The 27,996-nt window shown below is 38.2% G+C and overlaps 2 protein-coding genes and 2 non-coding genes across 6 annotated transcripts in view; 1 reads left to right on the forward strand and 3 right to left on the reverse strand.

The window, feature by feature from the left end:
- Nucleotide 1: 1 nt before the first annotated feature.
- gnl3 (G protein nucleolar 3) lies at nucleotides 2-18,474 on the reverse strand. Of its 3 annotated transcripts, XM_069937195.1 has the most exons (15): nucleotides 18,390-18,462; nucleotides 18,245-18,303; nucleotides 15,756-15,899; nucleotides 11,450-11,560; nucleotides 11,264-11,347; nucleotides 10,726-10,861; nucleotides 10,229-10,332; nucleotides 7,888-8,026; nucleotides 7,015-7,102; nucleotides 6,248-6,425; nucleotides 4,398-4,537; nucleotides 4,114-4,229; nucleotides 1,997-2,127; nucleotides 545-650; nucleotides 2-278 (listed from the first exon to the last, which is right to left on the reverse strand). In XM_069937195.1, the coding sequence occupies exons 1-15, from the start codon at nucleotides 18,400-18,402 to the stop codon at nucleotides 184-186; spliced, it is 1,644 nt and encodes a 547-aa protein (XP_069793296.1). In that variant the 5' UTR covers nucleotides 18,403-18,462; the 3' UTR covers nucleotides 2-183. The 3 variants fall into 3 exon arrangements, with proteins under 3 accessions (XP_069793296.1, XP_069793298.1, XP_069793297.1); XM_069937197.1 differs by lacking the exon at nucleotides 18,245-18,303 and having other exon boundaries at nucleotides 18,390-18,474; XM_069937196.1 differs by lacking the exon at nucleotides 18,390-18,462 and having other exon boundaries at nucleotides 18,293-18,383.
- Nucleotides 6,086-6,156, reverse strand: LOC138765624 (small nucleolar RNA SNORD19). Its single transcript, XR_011358611.1, has one exon. It is a non-coding gene; the product is annotated as a small nucleolar RNA SNORD19 (small nucleolar RNA).
- On the reverse strand, nucleotides 6,519-6,592 carry LOC138765623 (small nucleolar RNA SNORD19). Its single transcript, XR_011358610.1, has one exon. It is a non-coding gene; the product is annotated as a small nucleolar RNA SNORD19 (small nucleolar RNA).
- Nucleotides 18,475-18,631: 157 nt separating the features above from the next.
- Nucleotides 18,632-27,996, forward strand: part of pbrm1 (polybromo 1) — a 66,765-nt gene continuing 57,400 nt past the window's right edge. The window contains 5 exon segments of the mRNA XM_069937180.1: nucleotides 18,632-19,128; nucleotides 21,907-22,005; nucleotides 24,253-24,413; nucleotides 25,618-25,715; nucleotides 27,483-27,630. Coding sequence (XP_069793281.1) covers nucleotides 21,969-22,005; nucleotides 24,253-24,413; nucleotides 25,618-25,715; nucleotides 27,483-27,630 — 444 coding nt within the window. The 5' untranslated portion in view covers nucleotides 18,632-19,128; nucleotides 21,907-21,968.

Genomic DNA, 27,996 nt, shown 5'->3' on the forward strand with positions numbered 1-27,996 from the left:
ACAGCTTTAAATTATTTAATAACCCATGTCACAATAAAAATTGCTTACATTACAGTTTAACATTCAAAAGCGATTTTATAGTATACATTGTATTATGTAAACTAATTAAATATAGTCATCCAAATTTTACAGCAGTGCACGATGCACAGTCAGGAGGAAAATATCTGCACTGGTGGTAGATCCTCAAACATAATCTGTGTTGAAGTCATAGGCATCCTCCATTGATCTCTCACAGATACCTATATTTACATGTTTTTGGTTTTGAAGATCTTTTTTCTCTGCAAGACAAAATAATCTAATTTTAAGAATGAGAAAGAAATTAAATTTATTCTACACAAATGCCACAAGGTTAATCTTACTCTAATGCATACACACAACAAATAAAAAATAGAATTTTAAAAAGAGTTTCATCTTTGGATCAGAATTAATTTATTAGTTTACACTTATACATCTACTCTAGGTTTTCTCATCGAGTCCCGGTCTGTACAATCGAAGAAAAAAAATGAAACACCTTGTGGAAAGAATTTAAAACCAAAAATCTAACCTGATTCCCGTTGTATTTCCATTTGTTTTTCTTGGAAATGTTTGACTACTGGGCATTTGTTTGCTTTTACCAGTTCAAATGTATCCTCGTCTTCAACATATTCTACCTGGGAATTGTTTAAAAAAAGTTACTTCACATCTAAAATACTCAATTTACAAGCCCCCATCCTATCACTACATGCTACAATCTTTCTAGGATGTTTTTTTAAGAGTTCCTCATTTTAGCCATGTTGAAATAGCAGAATACACAATCCTGCATTTTGACCAACTAATCTTTTATATTATTACATCTCATGGAATATACAGTAACAGGTTTATAAACTAATTCTTATCAACCCAGCCCAAATGTAAACAAAGATTTGAATATCCTTATAAGGGAGTCCAGTTTTTTTTTCCAGTTGGAGCGATTCCCTTCTGAATTTAGTTACATCATTCAATGTTTGTTTTAATAATACAAGCCATTATGTTATAGATTTTGTAGTTACCTGCACCTTATCCTCTTCCTACAATATGAAATTTTTCACATGAAATTTACAAATGGTATTGGAATTAAAACATTTCACCCAGCCTCAATGGTCTTCCTTGGTTTAATAAGCTTGGTACTTAAAATTCTAAACAAAACCCTTTAAACCTAATCAGATTTTTTAATTGCAAACTTTATGGATTCAGAAAGAAAATGCCAATTTTAATCATGCTAGAATCATTAAATGTTCAGCTTAAATATGACGAATGTTATATTGAACATCCTAGAAAAATAGGAAAAATCCCCAGGAAGGAATTTTCCATCTCTTCCTTTTGCTTGGTTGATCATGTAAAATTGGTTAAGAACCATACAATCTCTAGGGGAAACATTACAGCAATGGCATGCTCTTAAATTGCAAGAAATATTTAAAACTAATCCATTTCAAGCATTGAATTCCATTGAAAACTTCAACTCACATTTGAAAGATATCTGCAAAATATTTAAATACACAAACATTAAAGCAGTGGTCCTCAACCTTTTTCTTTCTACTCACATACCATGTTAAATACTCCCTATCCCAAAGGTGCTCTGTGATTAGTAAGGAGGTAAGTGGATGGAAAAAAGTTTGAAAACCACTATTTTAATCATTACCTAATTGACTCGTTATGTGCACAGTTTCATAACTCCAAAGGAAATGGGCCAATGACAATTTTTCTCAAGCAAAATATTTCAGTAACAATTGGGTCGAGAGCAATGATTCTCAACCTTGCCTTCTCACTCACATCCCACCTTAAGCAATCCCTTACTAATCAGAGCACAAATGAAAGTGGTATGTGAGTGGAAAAAGGTTGAGAACCACTGCATTAAAGTAATAACCCATCATAATATTTTTCTAACACACTTAAAGATACACATCATTTTAGGGACTGAATTACAGTACATTTATTCTAGCTTTCAAAAGCCACAAAGATATACCCTATAAATAGTTACCTCTGAAATTTGTTCATCTTTTTCCTCCTCCATATCCTGCAAGTCCTCAGAGTTTCCTTCTGCAAGCAGTCCGTTTGTTGGACCTGTGGATTTGAATACTATACTGCTGGCTGCATTGGGACATCTAACAACTGGTGGTATAGAAAAAGAGGAAATTAGGATCAGTGGAATGCAATGAAAGGAGAGTTGTAGGATGCAACATGCTTTTGCGTTCTGAGAGCATGCTGTCTTTTATCTCTGCCCTTGCAGTTATTCCAAATTCCAGGAACAAGTTTTCACCAACCCCACCCCCTTACTACGCAACTTATTAGCAAGGCCAATTTAATTGCATCAGTTGTTTTCTGATACCACCCCATCTACTGAAGTTGGTTATCCCATCCTACAAATCATCTACATTTATGGCAATGGCTGACAAAAGTACAGGTACATAATCTTTTGTCTGTAATTCTGAAAACCAAAACCTCTGAAAACTGAACATTTCTTCGCCTGTGGATGTCATCTGCACACCAAAGCTTGTGTTTGACGCCAAACGTGACCTGACACAACCCACTCTCGTCCAGCACCATGACTCAGTGCTCCTAACAGTCAGAAGTGGCTCTGCTGCTCAGACTTTGAAGACTAAAAATGTCAAAAAGAGCAGCAGATGGGTAACAGAGAGAAGCAGGTAAAGAAGCAATAGTGCAGAAAGTAGTTATTGCAGAAGCTTGATTATAGCGTGGGAACTACCATCATATATAACTTAATGAAGCAGAAAGGTTGGGTTTTTTTGTAATTTATTAATTTTTTGGTCTTTATCTCACTTCATTTACCACTCCTCCCCAGTCCAGCACCACTGCCGCAGTCCCTCTTGTCCAGAGATCCTTCTAGTTAGTGTGCCTTTGTTTTGTGCTAATCTGAAATAGTATTATTGTAATTTCAATCATATAATGCACATGCAATTTACTGCTCAAGGGTGTAGTATTCTAAATTCCAACTGCATTCAAATGAATGAGACAAAGCACATTACCAGTATCTGCCAGTTTATCTCCTGCAATTAACACCCAATCATCTTCCCCCAGAGGTGTTAATTTCCCATTATATAGATGGCTCCTTTGAAGAAGACCGCAGAGCCCACCTCACTGACAAAAGGCAAAGGAGGAAAAACCCAACACCCAACCCCAACCAACCAATTTTCCCTTGCAACCGCTGCAATCGTGTCTGCCTGTCCCGCATCGGACTGGTCAGCCACAAACGAGCCTGCAGCTGACGTGGACTTTTTACCCCCTCCATAAATCTTCGTCCGCGAAGCCAAGCCAAAGAATATAGATGGCTGCAACATATTAAGTTTTTGGAGAGGAATCTCAATAGGTTGAAGACAGGCTAGTTAAGCAGGATTTTAATTCTAATGTCTCAAATCAAAAGTACTTCATATGTTAGTTAATCTCCTTCCTCAGGGAAGGATCTGGGCAATTAACATTGAAAAGGTGAAGTGCCCAAGCCAGAATGCCCTGTTTATAGGAATACCATGGCATTCAGTACAGAGATATTACCCAATATCAAAATTTTTCACGCTCACTATTAATTGTACATGTTCTTTCATTGCTGCTATTACATTTTCATACTGGCTATAACATTCCCACGCTCACTATAAATTACGTCTTTCCCACAGCCGTTATGAATTGTGCACATTCTTTTAATGCTATAAATTGCCGGCGTATCTCCCATGGCCGCTATAAATTATACACACTTTCAATGCTATTATATTCCCACGACTGCTATAAATTGCTGGTTCGACTTTCCCACGCCCACTATAAATTGTGCGTGTTCTTTCACCATATAAAAATATTCTTGTATAGCGCTCACACATAATGGGGGGGGGGGGGTGCATGTTCTGTAAAAAATGCATTATATGCACATAAATACAGTTCTTAATGCACTGCTGTTACTATTCTATTATACGAAAATTCCAAAAAGTGTCTGGTCCCATGAGTTTCAGATAAAAAAATTATGTACCTGTACCAATGGACTTTCTCCCCTCAATGGACAATTGCTAATATGTCTTTACAATAAATATCTACAAACATCAGATTAAAAATCATACCAAAACTGTTCAATTATTAAATAAAGTTGTTAATTACCTTTAAGTGTATTCATATTGGCTTTCATTAGTTGTGCAACATTAAAGTCTCTTTTTGCTTCATCCACAAATTTTTCAGTGATCTCTGGTGGATACGTATGGTAACTAATCTTAGTCCTTAAGTGAAAAGGAAACACTTCAATGTTATACTCTGCACATTTTATTCCTATGTATGAATCTACTTCTGATTCAGTAAAGCTTTGCCATTCACAAAGTTCAATGTTTAAATAGTTTAATTATTTTAACATGCATTTATAGTTCAGATGGCAGCTAAATTTTAATTACCCAGTCCAATCATGGAGGATCTGTTTGGCTGCTTTCTCAAGATCAGGCGTCCCTTTCTTCAACATACCTCTTTTCTGAGCTAGCAACATTAAAAATTCCAGTGGCGTTTGAAAATCTGGGATATTATACTGTAACGTGACCTGTTGTGGTGAGAAGTTATAAATTTTAACCATTACCATACATGAAGTATAACAGAGAATAAGAACTGAAGATAATACCCAAGATCAATGCCATCCTTATTGGATACTAATAGCCAAATAATCTCTGGAGGAACTCTGCAGGTCAAGCAGCATCAATGGGAGAAAAATAATGGTCAATGTTAAGACAAAAACCTTTAATTGATTAATTGCTTCAGATCATTAGCCCAGTGGTTCTCAGCCTTTTTCTTTCCACTCAAATACCACTAAGTATTCCCTATGCCATAGGTGCTCTGTGATTAGTAAGGGATTGCTTAAGGTGGTTTGTGGGTGGAAAGATAAAGTTTGAAAACCACTGTTTCAATTGGACGTGATTGACTCGTTATGTGCAGTTTCAAAGGAAATGGGCCAATGACAATTTTTCTCAAGCAAAATATTTCAGTAACAATTGGGTCAAAAGCAGTGATTCTCAACCTTCTCTTCCCACTCACCTACCACCTTAAGCAATCCCTTACTAATCACAGAGCACTTATGGCATGGGAATACTTAAAGTGGTAGGTGAGTGGAAAGAAAAAGGTTGAGAACTACTGCATTAACCATTCTTTTCCTCTAATCAATGCTGTTTAACTCGCCTTCAACAGATTGTGCTGAACTTCAGGTTCCAGTTCCTGTTGTCTCCTGTGTCTCTTGGATTCTCAGAACAGGTTCACTTTAGTCTGTCTCAAATTAAGAACTACAAACAAAAACACAAATTCCCAGGCAAATCCCACCATCTTGTGCCAGGTGGTTTACAGCCATTTTCAGCCCTGCCAGTTTGACTCCCACGAGGGTCTCAGGTGCTTACAATACATTAACCGCTGGAACAAAAAAAATTCATGGTCTCGTGCGCTGCCAAGTTGAGGCCACCCGTAAATTAGAGAAATTATACCTTGATTTCAGTTTCACCATACTCTAAACTGATAACTAATCCTATACCCAAGCACACACTACAGATAGGGCTTCAGTTTCAGAAATTTTTTTGATTATTTTTTTACTTTATCTGGTTTTATTTTATCTTTTTTTCACCCATCTGTGAGCTTTTTCTTTCTGGAAAATAAAGGGTACCATATGTTTTTTGGATTTGTTCACGGAAGGTTATCTTCTATCCGTTGAACAACTTTCAAACAAATATGGCCTGCCCAATTCACATTTGTTTAGATATATCCACCTATTACCCCTAATCAGTTAGCTTCTTTATTCAGGCATCTGTCTGATTTTCAGCATTCCCAAAGGACTCAGGACTAAAACTTCATATGAATACTGTGTGACCTGCTGAATTTCTCTTGCTCTTGTGTCTTACACTAGAACCCAGAATCTGCAAATTTTCTTGTTTACCACCAAACAAAACATGGTATGATTGATAATCAGAGGCATCTCTGAATTCTTACACAAAAATAATATTCCTCATTCAAACAAGTTGAATTTGTATGGTAAATCATTCAAAACACCTATGTGGAGATTTCCCTTTTATCGTTGTTACAATTCGTACATTGTTACACTTTTTTGGTCATTGATCAGAGTGAGATCAGAGTTGGATCTTTAATAATCATAGATTCATTACATGTCAGTTATCCTCATTTCTCACTCGATAAAATTGTTTTCCTATTAAATTACATGGATTCCATTAAATTTGATACAATTTTCAAAAGAAACAAAGAGCATCAAACTAAATACCTGCTGCTTTTCACAATCCTTGAGTAGGAGTTCCACTACAGTAATTGGATTTTCAAGGGCATCAATATCTACAGCTTTTCTTAAGGCCAAGGCAATGGCTGAATTTGATGGAGAAGCAATTATACTTGGAGAATCCAATAATTTGATTTGCTTGTCAATGTGTACTTCTTGCAGAGATCTGCATGGCACAAAATTGTAGTTACTATAGTGTACAAAGGCAATAATTCAACATCATAAAAATGTTTGAATTCAGAGTTATAAGCAGGCCTTCTGCTGAGTGAAATCAGAGTTGGATCTTTAGCAATCACAGAACATCAAGCTAAAAAAAAGTTGTCCTCATTTTTCACTCAGTTCCCTGACTTAATATCAACTGGTTAAAATATACCAATGTTTGAAGAATCGAAAACATTTGCCAGTCAAGTCAGTTATACCTTTTTAGAACAATTGACCTCGTTTCAGGTAGCTCCCTCCCTCTCACTTCTTTACCTTTCCCTATTGACTTTTCTCTCCAACTCTCCCTCTCAAACTGTGTGACACTGCCTCCCAGCCACATACGGTGCAAAGAATTCCTTGTCCCGGCGTCATCAAGGAGAGTGGCCTCCTGGGCAGGAGCGGGACATCAGAGTCAGTGGCATTCCCTTCACTTCCCTCCCTGTTCTCGGAAAAAAGTTTATCCTACGTAGCCGCGGTCCTGACCACTATGGATAATAGGAGTTGTACTGTACTTTAATTTAGCTAAGTGTACACATATCCAAACAGTCACTTACTTGGTAAGACCTTTTATTTGTCCCACATTGCAAACTCTCATTTTTTTCAAACTGTTAATTATGCTGCTTTTCCCAACATTTGGAAAGCCTGAAAAAAAAAAAGGATCATTACCAGTATTTAAGATAATATTGCATGATTTGAACAGCACCAATATAAAATAGATTGGTTTTAAATTTTACCACCACTCAGTTCAAAAACTACCACGTTTTTAAATAGAAGGTCCATGACGTTTCCCACGTCATATACTTGTACTACTTCAGAGTAAAACAATTACAACACAAAGAACAAACTGCCAGAACTCAGCAGGTTAATCAACTGCAGGATGCAGGATTACTAACTGAAACTTCAACTATTCCTTTGCCTCCACAGATGCTGTTTAACACATTGTCATATCTCCCCACCCCCCCCCCCCCGCAGCTGGAGCTAAACAAGAAAATATGCATTCACTTGGGTCTAATCCATTACACAAACGTGTTGGAGAAACCCAGCAGGTTACACAACATCCATAGGACAGCCCAAAATGTTGACTGCCTTTACTTCCTATGGATGCTACATAATCAGCTGGGTTTCTCCAGCATTTTGGTGCATCTCCAGCAGTTTGGTTTTTGTTCCTCCAGATTTCACCACATACAGTCTCTCGAATCACCAAGCAATCACAAATCAGTTTGATGAGCATGCTTAGCAAGTAACCAAATCAAAGACTTTTTTTTTCCCCTGGACAAAGGTGGGATGCACAAGAACATTTTTTAAAAAGAGTTGCATATAATCTTTCAAACCTTAAATCAGTGGTACTTGAAAAGAGCACAGATCAATTTTATCAGTGAACTTTAAAAGAATTTCAAAAATCATTACATGTACAAATGCACACTCACCCACAACACCAACTTTGATCCTTTTCAAATGCTGATTTCTGCAGTAGCTGCCAAGAAACCTCAAGAGATTTTCATCACCAGCACAGGCATTGCTATGGAATATCTCCATAGCACTATTCACCTTACAGTTTTTCTGTGCCTGTTCAAATAAGTCATTTATAAAAATTAGAATGTAGTTATTGAGACGATGCCGCTTTAGTTGCCCATTCAGAGCCAGCTCTTCAGCGCTTGATGTCCTGTTTTGCGGAAACTGCCAAAATGTTTGGCCTGGAAGTCAGCCTGAAGAAAACTGAGGTCCTCCATCAGCCAGCTCCCCACCATGACTACCAGCCCCCCCACATCTCCATCAGGCACACAAAATTCAAAACGGTCAACCAGTTTACCTATCTCGGCTGCACCATTTCATCGGATGCAAGGATCGACAACGAGATAGACAACAGACTCGCCAAGCAAATAGCGCCTTTGGAAGACTACACAAAAGAGTCTGGAAAAACAACCAACTGAAAAACCTCACAAAGATTAATGTATACAGACCCGTTGTCATACCCACACTCCTGTTCAGCTCAGAATTATGGGTCCTCTACCGGCATCACCTACGGCTCCTAGAACGCTTCCACCAGCGTTGTCTCCGCTCCATCCTCAACATTCATTGGAGCGACTTCATCCCTAACATCAAAGTACTCGAGATGGCAGAGGCCGACAGCATCGAATCCACGCTGCTGAAGATCCAACTGCGCTGGGTAGGTCACGTCTCCAGAATGGAGGACCATCGCCTTCCCAAGATCGTGTTATATGGCGAGCTCTCCACTGGCCACCGAGACAGAGGTGCACCAAAGAAGAGGTACAAGGACTGCCTAAAGAAATCTCTTGGTGCCTGCCACATTGGCCACCGCCAGTGGGCTGATTTCACCTCAAACCGCACATCTTGGTGCCTCACAGTTCGGCAGGCAGCAACCTCCTTTGAAGAAGACCGCAGAGCCCACCTCACTGACAAAAGACAAAGGAGGAAAAACCCAACACCCAACCCACCAATTTTTCCCTCCAACCATGTCTGCCTGTCCCACATCGGACTTGTCAGCCACAAACGAGCCTGCAGCTGACGTGGACATTTTACCCCCTCCATATATCTTCGTCCGCGAAGCCAAGCCAAAGAAGAAGAAGAATTAATTTCCATTAATGTTTGCCAGATTCTTACATTTTAGATACGAGTGGTAGAATATTTTAATGATCATGAAACAGATGCTGGATAACTGGAGCAGCAGGGGGCTGGAGGAACTCAGCAGCATCCATGGAAGGCAGTAGAAAGTTTACGGTTCAGGCCAAAAATTCTTCATCAGTAAAAGGAAGCATCTGGCAGATGCCCAAATAAAAAGTTGGGATAGGTGATGAGGGAGCACAGGCTGGTAGATGATAGATGAATAAAAGTGGTGGGGGAAAAGAACAAAAAGATGGAATGGGTAGAGGGCTGAGACAGTTGCACTCTGATAGGAAGAAGGGAAGTGGAATCCTGGAGAAAGGTAGATGTAGGTGACAGGCAGATAGGGAGAGTGGGGAAGGGGAAAGAGACCAAAGAGCTTAAGGAGAAGGTGGGCTACCAGAAATTGAAGTTCAATATTGCTGAAACAATACAAGATGCCATTACTCCAATTTACATGTGGCCTCAACATCAATACATTAGGCCACTCTGAAGTCCCCCAATGTTTTCTCTTCCTTCCTCCTATCAGTCACCTTTCTCCAGAATACTTTAGTAGCCAATTGCATTTTACGAAGAGGTAAACGGAACTGATCTTCTATAATTCCAACATGCTAATTCCCCAATCTCAAAATCTTTGTTAATCCAGAATAACTGAACAATTTTCAATTCTGGCAAAACTCGCAAAAAGAAATGGAGAATAACCAAATACCATCATTAGGCACTCCTTTCTAAGTAGCAGAATCAGATGTGGTTATCCGAAGAACTTTCTGGATTAGGTCACACACACAAAACTCTCAAATAGCACAAAGTAGCAGGGGATTCACAAATAAGGTAATGAGAAACCTCAAGGCACTAATTTCACACACCTAATTTGATTATTTTTGTCTTCACAACTTTACAGCATCCTCATTAATCTAAGTACAGACAATATTTTAGAAGTTTTTATTCTAAAAAAAGAAGAAGTTCCTTGATTATTGGTAGAAGCAAACTTGGGAGAACGATTTTGAAAAATCAACTGCATAAAATCAGAGTTGGATCTTGCTCTTCATAGTCATCAGAATCAAAACAACATCATCAGCTTTCATGGCAGTTAACTAAAATAAAGCATTTCACTGAGCAAGACTGGAACCCTTTTGGGAAACATACCATTGTTCTGTCTTGCAGTTGCGTGGATGATTTGAAAGCAATAGTTGGAAACTCATGTCCCAAATATTTCAGCCATTTTTCTGCATTCCCCTTTGGCACTAAATCTAAACAGTAAAGAACAGTCTTTACAAGATAAAATTCTGAACATACACTTTCCGTTGACGCAATTCTGTAATACTTGTGTTGTAGCAGCGGCTACACTTCTGCAATAACACACACAACCAGATGGGTTGAGCTCAGTGAGCAGACTAGTTTATTGCAGGCTGCATTTATACTCCCAGCTCGGACCTGGCTGAGAACCGCGCTGGAGGGCGCTGACGTCGCGTGGTCTGCCAGCGCGGGTTTCTGAGCCCCATGCTGGAAGGAAGGGAAACCCCCGACGGCGCCATTTTGGCCAGCTGCCCAACTGCGTGGCTTACAAGTGGGGCCGGTTCGCCTGCCTTGTGGTGAGCCGCCACAATGTTATAAATTATGAAATTAAAGGGTTTTTTTTTTACCAATTTTGTTTATTACAAGAATCAGTTGCTTTTTTTCCTCAGATTGTAAGACTGCCTGTTCCACCTGAGGACATCTGTGACCAAGAGGATCTCTGGCATCAACCACTTCCAAAATCACATCCGAGGCATCAATCACCTGTTAACAAGCATGAAACAATTCTAACATCTAAACCCAATATTAAGTATTCGTTGCTAGTCTTTGTGAAGTTCAGTTTTGACAATGTTCTATTTAATAGGAATTAATCATCAGTGATAATATTTAGTTATCAGATTAAAACTTAATTACACAGTAAATAATGAGGCACAGAGGAAGAATTTATTAAAACTAATCTATGGGATGCACAATTTGCAGCTACCTGATTGTGGGGTTGCATTTACCACTCAATTTATACATTTGATCACCACAATAGAAATGACCATATATTGAACAAATCTTGTCAATTTTTTCCTCGTCAAATTAGAATGCTGTTCTAACCAAAATAAATACAAATTAGCAGTCACCATGAATACATGTACACTTATTAAGCCTCACACTAACCTTGTTCAGCTCCACGCACAGAGATTTTCTTGAGTTTCTCTCTTCAAATTTGACTGACTTTTTGTTTTCCTTTATCATCTCATGCTGAGAAAAGGTAACATTTATAAGAATAATTACAAGTAGAATGTACACATTTCTGAACTGTTAACAGATTTGTTACTAAAGGAATAGAAAACAAGTTTGTACCTCAACAGATCTCTCATTTTTTTTAGGATTTCCCTTCTTAGCTTCCAGTTTCCTTTTCTTTGCAACTTCTTTCTGTCTGGCGAGCTTTTGTTTTTCCTTCATCTCCTCAAGCTGAAAAGAGGTCAAATTCTATTAAGTCTGCTTGATTTAAACATTTCCAGCACTTTGTTGCATTTGATTGCCTTTCCCAATTAAACATTGTTGATGGCCACTGCCTGAATTTATATTCAGTTCTTGAATAATTTCATGAAAAGATGCACCTCAAAATACGACATGTTTAACACACACAAACATGGTATTCCTGAACCTTGTATCAATAGTCACTACGGGGAAATAATTAGAGCTAACATTTCAGATTTTGATGGGCTCAAGACTGAACTTTTATCTCTTTCTCCCTCTCCACAGAATATACCTAATCTGAAGATTTACAGTACATTGAAAATTAAAATCAACAATATACATATAAATTCACTTCACAGTTTGCCTTTCTTCTACTGCTAATTCACTAAACACTGAGAAGCTCAGCACAAAAACAATCCTGAGCTATCACCCATGCTTAAACTGAAATAACTTAAAGCAGGTCTTAACAAATTTAGGAAGCCAATTACCAATGGTAAAAACACAATGCTGGAGAAACTCAGTAGGTCATGCAGTGTCATTTATATAGCAAAGGTAAAAATACATAACCAACATTTCAGCCTTGAGCCCTTCATCAAGGTTTGAAAAAAAATGTTGGCAGGTGTCCGAACAAAAGAGTAGGAGGAGGGGTGAACACAAAGGTGATAGGTAGACAAGGGAGGGAGGGACAGCAGCAATCAAGGAGAGGAAGGATGGCTAGGTGAAGGGAGGGAAGAGAACTGGAAAGGGGAAAGTAAGGGGAGAGAAGGTGAGCAGAAACCAGGAAACTCGATGTTAATGCCACCTGGCTGGAGAGTGCCCAGATGGAAAAATCAGGTGTTGTTCCTCCAAATTGCAGGTAGTCTTGGTGGGGCAGTACTTAAGGCCATGGACAGACATGCAAGTATGAGAGTTTGACACCGAATTGAAATGATTGGCTACTGGGAGGTCTCTGTTAATGGTGCAGACAGAGCGAAGATGCTCAGAGAACCAATCTCCCAATCTGTGCCCAGTCTGATAGAGAAGGCTACAAAGGGAGCACCGGATATGCAAATCAGTTCTGCGAATACAGTGAAGTGTTTTTCACATGAAAGGCCTGTTTGGGATTCCATACACAGTGAGGGAGGTGGTGTGGGCTCAACTGTGGCCACAGGGGAAAGGGCAGCTATTGGTGGGGAGGAATGAGTGCACAAGGTACTCACAGAGGGAGCGGTCCCTACAGAAGGAAGAGACGGGAAGATGTGCCTGGTAGTTGGATCCTGCAGTAAGTGCCAGAAATTCCGGAGGATATTGTGTTGGATGCAGAGGCTGGTGAGGTGGTAGGTGAGGATTAGGAGAATTCTAATTTTGTTGTGTCTGAGGGCAGAGTGGGTTTGGGCAGATGAGTGGGAAATGAAGGAGATGCAAGTGAGGCCTGAGTTAGTGGTGGAAGGGAAGCAACATTTGTGGAAAAGTCGGTTATGCATTTTTACCTTTACTATATAGAGGACACTGCTTGAACTGCTGAGTTTCTCCAGCTTTGTGTTTTTATTTCAACCACGGTGTCTGCAGATTTTTGTTTTACTTCCAATTACCGATGGTCATATTTTCCATTCAAAGAATTGAGAAGGTGTAAAGATATCAGTTCAAAGTACCAGAAGACAGCAAGGATTATCATATAATTGTCCTTTAAGAAATAGCATACTTTTCCAAAAGGTAATGCAACAAAGGTGCACTAGATCGATTCATGGGACGACATGGTTATCCAACAAAATTAAAAACATAAGCTACAAGGCCATTTGCACTCTTATGTCTGCTTACGTCCTTCAAATTCATTGCTGATCTTTTATCTCAGTGTCACTTTCCCACACAAATACAATTATCCCAGATTTTTTTGTCTTTTAAAAAAAAACTTTGATTTGCCCTAAATATTCTGAGTAACTGAGCCTCCAAAGTGCCTCTGAGCTGAGAATTCCATTCACTACTCTGAGTGAATTTTTTTTAGATCTTTTAACATCAAAGATAATTTTGGCCCAGACTGGGTGGGATGATCTTATTGTTTAATAAATGAAGGTGATTAACATGTTCTTCTTCATGGGAGGATCTAGAATCAAAAAGTACAATCTCCCATAAGTAGAATTTCAAATTTTGACTGCCGTGGCAACTTTAAAGCATGCCTAAAATTATCCAACAAGGCTCTAACTTGGTAATAACAAAAAAAAGGCTACTTTGCAGTATTTCATATTTTTCTTTCTTTGAAAAGAAATAAAATGACCAACTTCGTAGCAATCTTGTACAATCTTAATTCCATTCTGATCCCAGATTTTCAAAAGTTGACTATTAAAAGAAAAAAGTTTATTCTGATACAAAGGTATCTTACCTTAAATTTTCCCGTGTACCTATTTCCTCATTTATCTCAAATTCGATTAAATGTCTCAAAATAGATGAATTATAAATAGTAATTGATAATTCCATTTATAAATAAATTGCTTCATCTTCTTCTCACCAATTTTGGTTAACTCAATATTAGCCCATGCTTATGAATTTTCCAAATCAAACATTCTATTAATAAATTTTATTTGTGCTGCTTAATAATTTTGAAAATTCAGTAATTGCAAACCTCCCAGATCATACCTCCATTAATTTTTGTAAAGATACCCTAGCCATTTTATCTTTCCACAAAAATTTCCTAACAATAGAATTCAAATATTTGAAAAATTTTTGAGTAACTTTACAAGGACTAGATTGAAAAGATATTGTAGTCTAGAAAAAATATTCATCTTGATACAATTAACTCTACCTATTAATGTAATAGGCAAATCTTTCCTTCTCCTTAAATCATTTTTTATTTTATGAAATAAAGATAAATAATTAAAATCATATAAATGATCTAAATTCTTATCTAATCTAATACCTAAATATTTAATTTGATCTATCCATTTAAATTGGGCTATCTTCCTACAATCAGTATATTCCGCATCAGTCAATGACAAAATTTTTATCTGAAATGTATTCATTATTACAGAATAAAATGCCTAAATTAGATTTGCATAAGTCTGGATAAAAGTGGGAAAAAGATTTGGGAATAGCAATTGATCAGGAAGATTGGAGAAATTTATGTAAAGGTAGTATGACTAAGATTGTCAATGTGAGATATAGATTAGTTCATAATTTTATACATCAGTTACATTCAACTTCAGAGAAATAAAAGAGGTAATTAAATTTTTTTCAGATTTATGTTTTAGGGGTCATAAAGTAGGTTCTTTTTACATTCTACTTGGTCATGTGACACTATTAAACCCTTTTTTGGATGTGACTTAAGCAGGTTTCAGAGAAAAATTGTTGATGAAACCAACATTATTTTTATTTAAGTAATGGTAAAAAGTTGGGTTTTAAATTAGATTAAGTAGGTATCAAATTGTGTTTTTGAGATTAGTCTTGGCTGTAGAGATAAAATGTATAATGATTACATGGAAAAATTAGATTGATTTAAATTTGCAACGATGGCATATGGAATTGAGATCGTGTATTCCATTGGAAAAGATAATATATAATTTACGAGATAATTATATTTTTTTATTGGAAACGTGGAGCCCTTACATGGAAATATATGGGTTTAAAGTTCTGAACTTTCTTTGTCACGTTGTGGTGGTGTTTTCCTAATCCGTGACATTTAATTATGTTAATGGTGGGTGTATCTCCTTCCTTACTTTTTTTTCTATCTTTGGGATTTGGGGTAATAGGGCATTGGGGTGGATGGCAGGGAGCCGAGGGGGGGGAAGGGAAATTTGGTATATACAACATTGTATATTTGAATATAAATCATCATATTCGAATAATTTTTGAATGTAATGTGGCTTAAAATTTTAAATAAAGTATTTTAAAAAAAAAGTACAATCTCAGGAATAAAAAGGGATTCAGCCACAAAGAATTGAATATTTCTTCAGTTTTAAAATGCAAAGGGCCCTGAATTCATTAAGTACATGTAAGGCTAGGATGAATTTTAGATTAGAGGGAAGGTTAATCGCATTGAGGCCAAAGATCCAATCACCCACTAGCCTAACTTTAGGCCATTTCAGGTGAACCCTGTGCCTTGAGGCCGAGGAAAGGAGCAGAATGAAAACTACAGGCAGCAGCCCTAAAAGGGTGCCAAATGCTATAAGTATTACTAAATAACAAAAATTATTACACAAAGACAAAATCCCCCTACTTGTTGCTTCCTTTGCTCAGCTTCACGAAGAACATCCTCTTTAAATGGAGCATCATTAGGAACACCAGGATCTTTTCGTGATCGTTTACTTTTAGTTCCCGGTTTCTTTGCTTCCTTTCTTACTTTCCGTTTATGTTCACGGACCTGGACGCAGATTGAAGTTCAGTATTATCAATGCAACAAACAAAGCGACTGTTCTATACAGATACTGTAGTTATTCTTCTGCCTATTAGCTTAACTGCAGGACTATGATTCCATATCCCTCAATATTGATTGGCAAAAATCTAATCAAGCCTAGATTTAAAACTTTTTTTGAATGCTACAGGTCAACCAACAAAAGGGCCTCACCATCTTGCTTGCTCTGCTCTCTTCATGACTCACATGCCGAGATCCCTCCATTGTTCCATGAGTTGAAGTGTCCATTCACCATTTAATCTCTGACCCAATAATATTCTCCCAGAATCACAGTGCGGCTTTCGCGCAAACAGAGGAACCACTGACATGGTCTTTGCCCTCAGACAGCTCCAAGAAAAGTGCAGAGAACAAAACAAAGGACTCTACATCACCTTTGTTGACCTCACCAAAGCCTTCGACACCGTGAGCAGGAAAGGGCTTTGGCAAATACTAGAGCGCATCGGATGTCCCCCAAAGTTCCTCAACATGATTATCCAACTGCACGAAAACCAACAAGGTCGGGTCAGATACAGCAATGAGCTCTCTGAACCCTTCTCCATTAACAATGGCGTGAAGCAAGGCTGTGTTCTCGCACCAACCCTCTTTTCAATCTTCTTCAGCATGATGCTGAACCAAGCCATGAAAGACCCCAACAATGAAGACGCTGTTTACATCCGGTACCGCACGGATGGCAGTCTCTTCAATCTGAGGCGCCTGCAAGCTCACACCAAGACACAAGAGAAACTTGTCCGTGAACTACTCTTTGCAGATGATGCCGCTTTAGTTGCCCATTCAGAGCCAGCTCTTCAGCGCTTGACGTCCTGCTTTGCGGAAACTGCCAAAATGTTTGGCCTGGAAGTCAGCCTGAAGAAAACTGAGGTCCTCCATCAGCCAGCTCCCCACCATGACTACCAGCCCCCCCACATCTCCATCGGGCACACAAAACTCAAAACGGTCAACCAGTTTACCTATCTCGGCTGCACCATTTCATCAGATGCAAGGATCGACAATGAGATAGACAACAGACTCGCCAAGGCAAATAGCGCCTTTGGAAGACTACACAAAAGAGTCTAGAAAAACAACCAACTGAAAAACCTCACAAAGATAAGCGTATACAGAGCCGTTGTCATACCCACACTCCTGTTCGGCTCCGAATCATGGGTCCTCTACCGGCACCACCTACGGCTCCTAGAACGCTTCCACCAGCGTTGTCTCCGCTCCATCCTCAACATCCATTGGAGCGCTCACACCCCTAACGTCGAGGTACTCGAGATGGCAGAGGTCGACAGCATCGAGTCCACGCTGCTGAAGATCCAGCTGCGCTGGATGGGTCACGTCTCCAGAATGGAGGACCATCGCCTTCCCAAGATCGTATTATATGGCGAGCTCTCCACTGGCCACCGTGACAGAGGTGCACCAAAAAAAAGGTACAAGGACTGCCTAAAGAAATCTCTTGGTGCCTGCCACATTGACCACCGCCAGTGGGCTGATAACGCCTCAAACCGTGCATCTTGGCGCCTCACAGTTTGGCGGGCAGCAGCCTCCTTTGAAGAAGACCGCAGAGCCCACCTCACTGACAAAAGGCAAAGGAGGAAAAACCCAACACCCAACCCCAACCAACCAATTTTCCCTTGCAACCGCTGCAATCGTGTCTGCCTGTCCCGCATCGGACTGGTCAGCCACAAACGAGCCTGCAGCTGACGTGGACTTTTTACCCCCTCCATAAATCTTCGTCCGCGAAGCCAAGCCAAAGAAAGAATTCTGCTGATCGAAAAGGTCCACTGTCATCCTCCTGCACCCCAGAATTAACAAATACTAATCACACCATCAATCAAGACTATGTTATTTGGCCAAACCACACACACACACACACACACACACACACACACACACACACACACACACACACACACACACACACACACACACGGTGCCAGATACAGAAGAGCCCTCTGGAATCTCGGTACGTGCTGACCGACCCATGATAAAATCTATTTACTTCTCAGAGACTTTTTTTTAAACGAAGGTGCCAGTTTACTTCGTTAAAATTACATTTAATGAAGGCACGTCAATTATCATTAAAAAAACCTCAAATGTTGGCACATCAATTAATATTTTACCGAGGGCCCTCACTCGCCACGTTCCTTGCCCCCAACTCCAACCACGGTCTATAAAAGTAATTCACTTGTTCTGAAGCCCACTCAAACAGAGGCGACCTGCACATTAACAGGACGCGGACACTTCGGAAGACATTGCTCGCACTTTGGCTGCGTGTCTCCCGAACCAAGGCCCTGACTCGCGGTGCCTCCCCTCACCTTTCTCTGGATCTTGTACCGCTTGTGGCAAGACAGACGCTTACTCGCCTTTTTTAATTCTGCAAGAAAGATAGGAGATCAAGCAGCAGAAAATTCAACTGGTGAGACCAAGTGATTTTAACCCAGCCCAGCCCACTCCACTCACTCGGCCGCCTCATGCTGCGTCGCTGCAGGTCCGATGAACACGAGCTGCGAGAACCCCGGGAGCCTGCCGTAAACGCACGCTTCACGTCAGTGTCGCCAACTGGCTCCGCTTTACGTCTGCGTGGCCGCTTCTCGGAGGGGAAGGAGGCGACGGTGGTTGTCATCATAAGTTTTTTTTAAAAAAACATCGGCTTTCAATCTCTTCCACGTGTGGGTAAGGACAGCCGTGGTTGTGGGAGCTGGAGCGAAGTGAAGGCTCGCGCGGGTTTTGCGTCGGGTTTTGCGCCGGCGACCGCCGAGGAGGGGCCTGCGAGGCGCCGGCCGCCTTTTCCATTGTTGTGACCATCAGCTGCCCGGTGGCCGCGCCGACGCCCGGTGCCCGGCTCACTGTGGTCACGGGTCGTTTGGGGACATGGCATTTGGCGGTGGGGGAAGAATCCAGCGGTTCTCTTGCCATCTCCCCGAAAGGAAAAAGACGACAGAGCACAACTGGCAGGTTATGCCCATGTCCAACAAATGAATTCACATCAGTCTCTTAATGACCATATTACAACCAAACGCTTACATTAATTGTGTATGGTCGGAAAATTAAATTGACAGAAGGCTCCAGGAATCGAAGACTTTCCGATTGCTTTCTATAATGGGGAAGATATTAATTGCTATGATGTTATATCACCTTAAAATGCTCAATGAAAGAAAATCAGATGGTTTCGTTGCAATGTTGCTGATCTGGTAAAAAGGTGATGGAAATAATTCAACTTCAGATGAAACAAGTCTTTGATACTTAATTTTCACTAATACCCAGAGAGCAAGAAGGTTGATCGAGCATTCATTGTCAAAATAGTGCCAATGTCAGGTACTCCTGCCTTGTGATCATTCGCAGTTTTAAATACTTAAGGCCTTGATAAAAGTAGCTTTTTGTCAATCATCCTTGACAGTTTCAGAAGATTTTAATTTAAGTGTTGCCGAAAAGATTTTAGGACCCTTTTTTAATGTCTTCCATTTTCTATGATGAAGAAGAGAGATGATTAAAAAAAATATATAGCATCTCGAAATTTGGGGAGTAGACCTTAATGCTAAAATTCTTATCTCTCTTAATTTTTTTTATTATTCAGTTTTCCTTTCCCATGTATCACTCTCCAACATTCTCGCTATTCTTCTATCTCTTTTGGTCAGCAAATAGGAACCAGATATCTCTTAGGTCAGTTCCCATTGGCACTTCCAACATTTTTAGCAAAATTATTTTTATCAATCTGAATGATGAAGAATTAATAACTGGCATAGTTTACCATGGGATGCAATTTACTACTAAATTCTTTAAGAATGTTTAACTGAATTTGATTTTTTTTTACTAAATTGGTATTCTCTATTGAAATTCACAGACAAGCTTGAAAGAAATACATTAACAGCTAACATTTACTGCAAAAAAAAACTGAAAACCAGAATATTCACCAGAACAAACTTTTGTAAATTAACTTTTTTTTTGCAGATTAACATTATGCATGATGCTATGAAGATTCTGTTTGATTTCTTTCTTATCTTCCCCTCTGAAAGCAAATCCTCGTTTTAAACAATGCTGTCAGCCTAAATCATTTAAATGGAAGCAAATCTAGCCTTTACGATAGACAAAATCAAATGTGAAATGCTGCGATTTGAAATATCTGTTCACACATTCTAAAAAATGGATGCTGTTTTGCTGCGGGTGCTCATTATTCACCTCTCTGATCCTTTGGCAGATTAAGCCTAGTACAAATGACAAGAACCGATTAATTTCAATGGGGGTAGTAGGAATGCATAAGATGAGGTAAAATCTATAAAGACAAAAATGGTTACCCTGATTTTTTTTAAAATGATTCTAAATGAGTTGGATATTAGGACATTTTTAAAAACTATTGATATGGCATTGAAAGCTGATAAATCCAAGAGTGGGATTTTTCTGGTGGTCAGTCCTTTTGAAGGCATTTTGATGACCAGGCTTTCTCCGTGTGCTGCTGGAAAGGCACTGTTGCAGATCAGTTTGAAGTAAAAACACAAAGTTGGAGAAACTCAGCAGACCAAACAGTATCCTTTACCAAAGATAAAAATACATAACTGACGTTTTGGCCTTGAGCCCTTTATCAAGTTATGAAAAATATCAGCAGGCATCCGAATAAAAGGGTAAGGGGGAAGAGTGGTCGCAAAGGCAGGAGGCAATAGCTGGAGAAAGGAGGGAGGGCACGGCAGCAAGCAAGTGGAGGAGGGATGACTAGGTGAAGAGAGAGAGAGGGGGGGAAAGGAGAGCTGAAAGGGGGAAGGGAGGAGGAGAGAACAGGTTAGCAGAAACTGGAAAGTTTGCTCTCTTCTTCACCTCTCTTCCTTTCCCCCTTTAGTCTCTTCTTTCCACACCCCCCCCACCTTCCCTATCTATTCACTCTGCCATCCCTCCTCCCCTTGCTTGCTGCTGTGCCATCCCTCACTTCTCAACCTATTACCTCCTGCCTTTGAGACCATGCCTCACCCCCTACCCTACTCTTTTATTCGGACACCTGTCGACATTTTCCATACCTTGATGAAAGGCTCAAGTCTGAAATGTTGGTTATGTATCTTTGCTATATAAAGGAAACTTTTACCTACTGAGTTTCTCCAACATTGTGTTTTTAATTATGAAGTTTTAGATGCCCAGATGTGAGAAAATCACATCTGATTCTGATGGAGGGATGTGGGACTGCACTTGCAAATTCTGGTCCCTTATCATCTCCTTGTGAATTGTATACTCCATACAATTTTTTACTTACAAACACTAGATTTCACATGACATGAGAGCAATTCCAAATATTTGGCTTTCCATTGTTGTGTTGTTTACTCTGTAGTTTTTCTCTTCCCCAATCCAGGCATACAGTATACTATGCTTTACGAAACTAGAGCATTCCAACGAAACCTTTCGTAAGCTGAAATGGCGTAAAGAAGTGATTACCATTGATTTCTATGGGAAACATTTTTGATCATTCCATGACTCAAAAAATAACCTCCCAAATAACACATTAAACCCGAAATAACAATTATTAAAATTAGGAATAATACAAATAAGTGGTTTATAAAGTAGAAATATACATTGTAGTTAGGCTGAGTCTTCAGAGGTTGAGGTGGTGGGAGGTACGGGAGACTGAGATGTAGGAGTGGGAGGAAGAGGGTCATCTTTTGACATCTCATAGTTCCTGGAAAAGGAGCTGCTCAAGGCACAGCCTCGGGGTACACATGGAGCCTCGATAATGGCTCGCTGCTCTTGCTACATTTTTTTTGTAGAAGTGAAAATCCTTTCGTAAAAGTGAACAAAGGTTTCTTCATAAAATTTGCGGAAAGCAAGTATTTGTAAAGTGGGGTATACTATAATAAAAACTGACATTAAAAAATAGAGTAGAAATTGTACTATTTATTTTTAAAGTTGCTTGAAATTTGTAATGTACATATTGTTTTAAATGCAGAATCTGGGTATCATTACTGTGTATCCCTTTTCCCTACATGCTTTCAACTTGGTCCAGGCTTCTGAGGTTGTGAGTTTGCTCATTTACAAAATTGAAGTCGGGCTAGACGATTATTGCATATGAATCGGATGACCATTTATCCTAATGTGTTTCCAAGTGAGCAGTTACCCTTCTGTTAAATAATGTCTTACAGATGCACTAAGGTTACGGATAATATATGTTAATTTGGTTGGCATCGGAAAAGTTAACTGAAGGGTTCTTCCTTGGGCAAAGAGGAGAAAATAAATGAATCCTATTTACTATGCTTATTGGCCAGCAAATTCTAAAATGATTTCTCTCTTTAATCATTAATTTATCAAAAACAAAAGTATGATTGTTGGAATTCACATGTAGAATAATATATTCCAATAAATATCCTGTCCTCCCCAAAGTTATTCTCTCTACGCGGGAAGTGTACATAGTCTTAATTAAAAACATGGCTTTCTTTGCTTCCCCATTGCTGAAGGGAACCCTTTATTCATGAATTTTTTTGACTTGTACATTAAATGATGCATGCTTTTAGTTTGCTGCATAAGGTTTATATTAGTCCAAAATGCAAGTGATTTTTTTTCAAGTATATGTTTAATAAAAGTAAGTAATCAATGCCATTACAACCTAAGATGAAATTCTGCCACTTGTTTTATAGATTGCATCACTAAATGTACATTTTAAAATATTCTTTGCTCAGAATGTTCTACTGTTGCTATACTGTTAGAAGGAACCATTTTTAATCTTTGAATGTAGTACTTTCATAGTGGCATTATTGAATTGTTCAAAGGGAGAAGTTCAGCACAGTAAATCTACCTTTTAATATGATTCCACATACAAACGCACATGAACATTTTTTAATGTACTTAATTTGAAAATGCACATTTCATTGTGGCTGGCTATTGAACTCTTTCACATAGTAGAAGTTGAGTCATTTCTGTTGGATGATTTAAAAACTGTTTTGAGCCAGAATTGAATTCCATCCTCTGGAGATTAGCTGCAACTGACTTAACTGTGGATAAACAATTCAAGAGTTTGTTTCCAAAGACAGGTGTAAGCATTTGTACTCCAGAATAACATCCTGTGTTTTGGTGCAACTTTTCATGAAGTAATGATGACAGCATTTATCTGTGAAAATTTTATATGGATGTATCATCCAGAATGGTCTTTCTCTCATCCCTTTGACTCCCTTCTTCAGCTCCTTCCTTTCTCCTATCAGAGACCATCTTTCTCAACCCTCTGCCCCCACCCCCTATCCTCTCACCTCCTTTCTCTTCCCTCTCCCAACTTTATTCACCTATCATCTGCTAGCCTGTGCTCCACCACCCTTCCCACCCCCCTCTCCACCCCCAACATTTTCAGCATGCCTGGAGAAGGGCTCGTACCTGAAACATTGACTGTTTATGGCTTTTCATTGGATGCTGCATGATCTGCAGTGTTTCACCAGCACGTTGATGTACTGCACCAACATTTGTAGACTTCTTGTTTGTCTCCTGTAAAATAAATTTTTCACCCATTTGTTGACTCAACTATACTTTCTTAGTGATAATAATCTCGAGTTTGCCTGATTAGTGCTGCCTAATATTTTTTGAACTTCATCTAATATGTTTTTGCATTTGTTGCTAATAAATTTATTGACACATATATTGTACAATGTACATTTGCACTATAATTTTTACTTGCTGCAGCTGAACAGGTACTTAAAAACACTTCATAAACAAATAATAAAAATGCAAGTATAATAGTATACGTAATTGAATTGTAAAGATAAAATAAATACAAAAAAAATAATAAAAATTCTAGTGCACAAATAAAGTTACTTAGCAGTAGTTCAGTAGTGTACAAGGGGAGGTTCAAGAGCTGTTGGAAAGAAACAGTTCTTGAACAGTTCTTTAATATAGGCTTTATCAGAAGAAAATTATGCTATTTTAAATCCCAATTTCTCACACAAAATATTTGATCCATATCTGTGAAAATATAACTTTGATAATTCTGGGATTAATAAGCAAGAAAAACAGTGGATATCCAAAAAAAGAACAATACCAAAAATTGTTTAAAAAAAAAATACTGTACCACTTTATAGACTATTGTGCTACTTGCTACTTCCAGCATAAATGAAGTAAGAGAATATCCATTTGAAAAATCTGAAATGTATGACAGGTAAAGAATTCCTGTTCTGTTTTTGCTCTGGGATTTTTAAACAAAAAAAAAAGATTTTAATTTATAACATTTTGGTTTGGATCTAGGAATAGAAATTGATGCATGTTGTAAACTAAATTATATTGAAGGAAATTCAAATGAAATAATTTAGTTTCTGATTGTATTACAAAACTTGAGATTGTTTGTGCTCACAATTGAACACTTTTTTTTTAAAAGATATTGCCAAATTTCCTATGGGTTCAAAAAGAAAAAGGGCAACTTCTCCTTCAAGTAGCATAAGTGGTGGAGATTGTGATGATGGGCATCCTGTTTCTGGAAGCAATATGGGATCAAACAGAAAACGAAGAAAAGTTTCCAATGTCCCGACTGTAGATCCAGTAAGTAATGCCATGGTCCGATTATTATTTGAATGGGGAGAAAATTCAAACCTCAGAAGTGCAAAAGGACTCGGGGGACCTCGTGCAGGATAACCTGAAAGTTGACCGCCAGGTTGGATTGGAGGTAAAGAAGGCAAATGCTATGATGGCATTCGTTTCAATGGGGATTGTGTATAAGAATAAAGAGGTGTTGATGAAACTATATGGGGAACTGGTGAGACCCCATTTGGAGTCCTGTGAGCAGTTTTGGGCCCCATATCTTAGGTTGGAGAGGGTACAGAGGAGGTTTACCAGGCTAACATATGAGGAACACTTAGCGGTTCTTGGACTCTATTCATTAGAATATAGAAGAATGAGAGAAGATCTCAGAAACATTTTGAATAATGAATGGATTGGACAGAGTAGATGTAAATAAGATGTTTCCCCTGTTGGGTGATTCCAGGACAAGAGGGCACAGTCTTAGAATTAAAAAGTACCAATTTACAACAGAGATGAGGAGAAATTTCTTTAGCCAGAGGGTAGTGGATTTGTGGAATTCGTTGCCACATGCAGCTGTGGAGGCAGGATCATTGGGGGAATTTAAAAGGGAAATTGATAGGTATCTAATTAGTCAGGGTATCATGGGATATGGGGACAAGGTTTGAACTTGGAACTAGATGTGAGAATTAGGGAGGTTTCACAGAGCAGACCCGATGGGCCAAATGGCCTGCTTCTGTTCCTTTTTCTTGTAATATCCTTTGGTTCTTAAGTGAAATTTTAGTCTGGTTGAATGTTCTGTAAAGGGTTGTATTTTTCTTGATGGATACAATACTTATTTCAATATTTTTTAAAAATTCAAAATTATTGTTTATCCTTTTTCCTATAATTGTCAGTTTTCAAGTAAAATTCTGATAATTTGCTGTTCGACCATTTGGAAAACCTGATTATTTGGCTCAATGGATGCTGATTCCTGAATTTGCTTTAACGTACAAGTGGGTAAACAGGTTCCAGCACTCTTTTTAAAGTTCAGGAATATATCTTTTGAGGTACAATGAAACAGTGCTGCAGATTGTTTATCAAAAATCTACCTACCTTTGACTTAAAAATATTGATAAGTCTGCTTCCTTTGCCCTTTCAGGAAAAGTAAAAATATTGACTTGTCTTTGTCTTAAATGGGCGACCCCTTATTTTTAGACATATTGGATAAAGTATTTTCTTTCAACAGATTGCTGTTTGTCATGAACTTTACAATATCATAAGAGATTACAAAGATGATCATGGAAGACTTCTATGTGAGCTCTTCATCAGAGCCCCAAAGCGAAGGTAGCAATTTTGGAATCCTTGCCTTGAAAATTTTTCAGATGTCAATAAATATCAAGTACATTTCAAAATTAAATCATATTATTAGGTTAAAAGATGTTTCAATACACCTTTTCCAGTTTTCACAACCAAGTTTATTCTTATTGTTTATTAATTGGATTGTTATAAATTATGTATAATTGGGTAAATTAAGGAAAAGTTTCTTTCATTGGAATGTCTACATTTTGTACTTGATAAAATTAATTTCATTTCTCTTTTCTCATGTTCCATTGCCATCACCAATTTGTTACAATGCAAGTTGGTAGTTAGCATTTGCCTAGACTTCTGCAATTACTTCCATTAGAAAATAGAGAGCCAACAATAATAGTTGCTTTAAATACAAATGAAACATTTAAAGAATGAATAAGGAAAAAAAAGAGAACATCATAATCTAAAATTATCGCAGAACATGAAGATGGAATGGAATTTTACAATCTGGTTGAAGCAGAGAATTTTGCATCTTTGAAGGGAAAAGTACATAAATATTTGAAAAAGAGAAAGATGTAGAATTATTGCTATGACTGATGAGAAAGATTAACAGCTGGGTTGCTCAGCAAAGATAACCAGAGACAGGAAAAGTGGAATAGCTTTGCGCTGTATTACCAAAGCATCAATGTTTTTTAAATTTCCTTTTAATAATATAGGATAAGGTCCAAGAACAATAATAAAGAGCAGTCTTTAGTCAGAACATAACAAGTTAGTTGATATCATAAATAAAAGGATGTGGATTTCTTTATGTATTATCAGCATAGTTCTCTCTTTAAATGGACTTCCTGCACTGATTATGGAACTGAGCTTTGCTGTCATTTTAACAAGAATTTCAAATGTTCTATAGAGTCTAGCTTTGCAGCAGTTGTTCCCCCTCCATAAATCTTCGTCCGCGAAGCCAAGCCAAAGAAGAAACACAATTTTAAAAAAAGTTACTAATTAAATAAATTTGATCTGAAAATTTGGAAATAAACTCATGTAGTGTGAAAATGAAGATTTCAATGAATTTCAAAGTCACCATTATTAAGGATTAAGTTTTTGTTGTCATTGTTGTTTCACTGGATTGTTTCAGCCAAATGCTAAATTTACCTTGAATCTTTTGAAATGTATATGAAATAAACAATTAGCAGTGTTTCTCACAGTGTAGGTAATGTTTAGTTCAATTCAATAATGCTGTAGTGGTAGCTACAAGGAGCAAGATTGAAAGAAACCACAAGCTGAGGTTAGTTTCAACTGTTTATTTGAAAGCCCAGACACTGCCCTTTAAGAGGCAAGCGCGAGACTCATCACTGCATCGGCTGTGACGTCATGACGCAGCTGAAAAGCGCGCAGAGTGGCCGAGGCCTCGAGGAATCCCAGAACCTGACGGCTCCATCTTAACGTGGCTGCTCTGCTACAGTGGCCATCGCACGTGGAGCCGGTTCGCCTGCGTCGCAATGTGTGCCACCACAATGTCATAAATTGCATTAAGGTTTTGTCCAATAATTGTAATCTTTTGGATTGACAGTACCCCATGAATCACTGATGTTTCAAAGCTTTGATAGCATCACATGTAGAAGATAAGTAAAAGCTTTTTTAAAATTATAGAAGGGTATTTTTATTACCTTGAAAGGTTTGTCATTTTATAGTGTGAAATATGAATTGGAATGAATATTATATATTCTAGATTTGAATATAAATTTGTAGTATTTTCCATTTGAAGATTGCACAATTTTTATGCAACCTCCAATGTGCTGTAAATAGGAACCAACCAGATTATTATGATGTCGTCTCCCACCCCATTGATCTTTTGAAGATACAGCAGAAATTGAAGATGGAGGAATATGATGATGTCGATCAGTTAACTTCTGATTTTCAGCTTATGATCAATAATGCAAAAGCTTACTATAAGGTAATTAGCTTTGAGATTAAACTGAACACACAGCTTATGGCATCACTTGTCTCCTGTATTGTCTGGGTTTTAATTTATTTTTGTTTATTTTACTCTGGCATCTTTGGACATTTATATATTGCCTTTAAAATAGAAATTGTTTTTCTAAGAAAATGGTATTTTTTGCAATAAAAATGGAACATATTGGAGAAATGTAGAGATTTGACAGTATTTGTAATAAGGATAAACAGGGTTTTCAACTAAAACCTCTAAAGTTTCTAAAAATTTGAAGTTTATTTTCTATTTGTGTAATATTATCAATGAGTATTTAAAATTTTGCTGTTCCTTAAATTTTACCATCTCTTTCAGAAAACTCTTAAATGAAGT

Source organism: Narcine bancroftii, chromosome 5, assembly GCF_036971445.1.
Source record: "Narcine bancroftii isolate sNarBan1 chromosome 5, sNarBan1.hap1, whole genome shotgun sequence".
Taxonomy (NCBI): Eukaryota; Metazoa; Chordata; class Chondrichthyes; order Torpediniformes; family Narcinidae; genus Narcine; species Narcine bancroftii.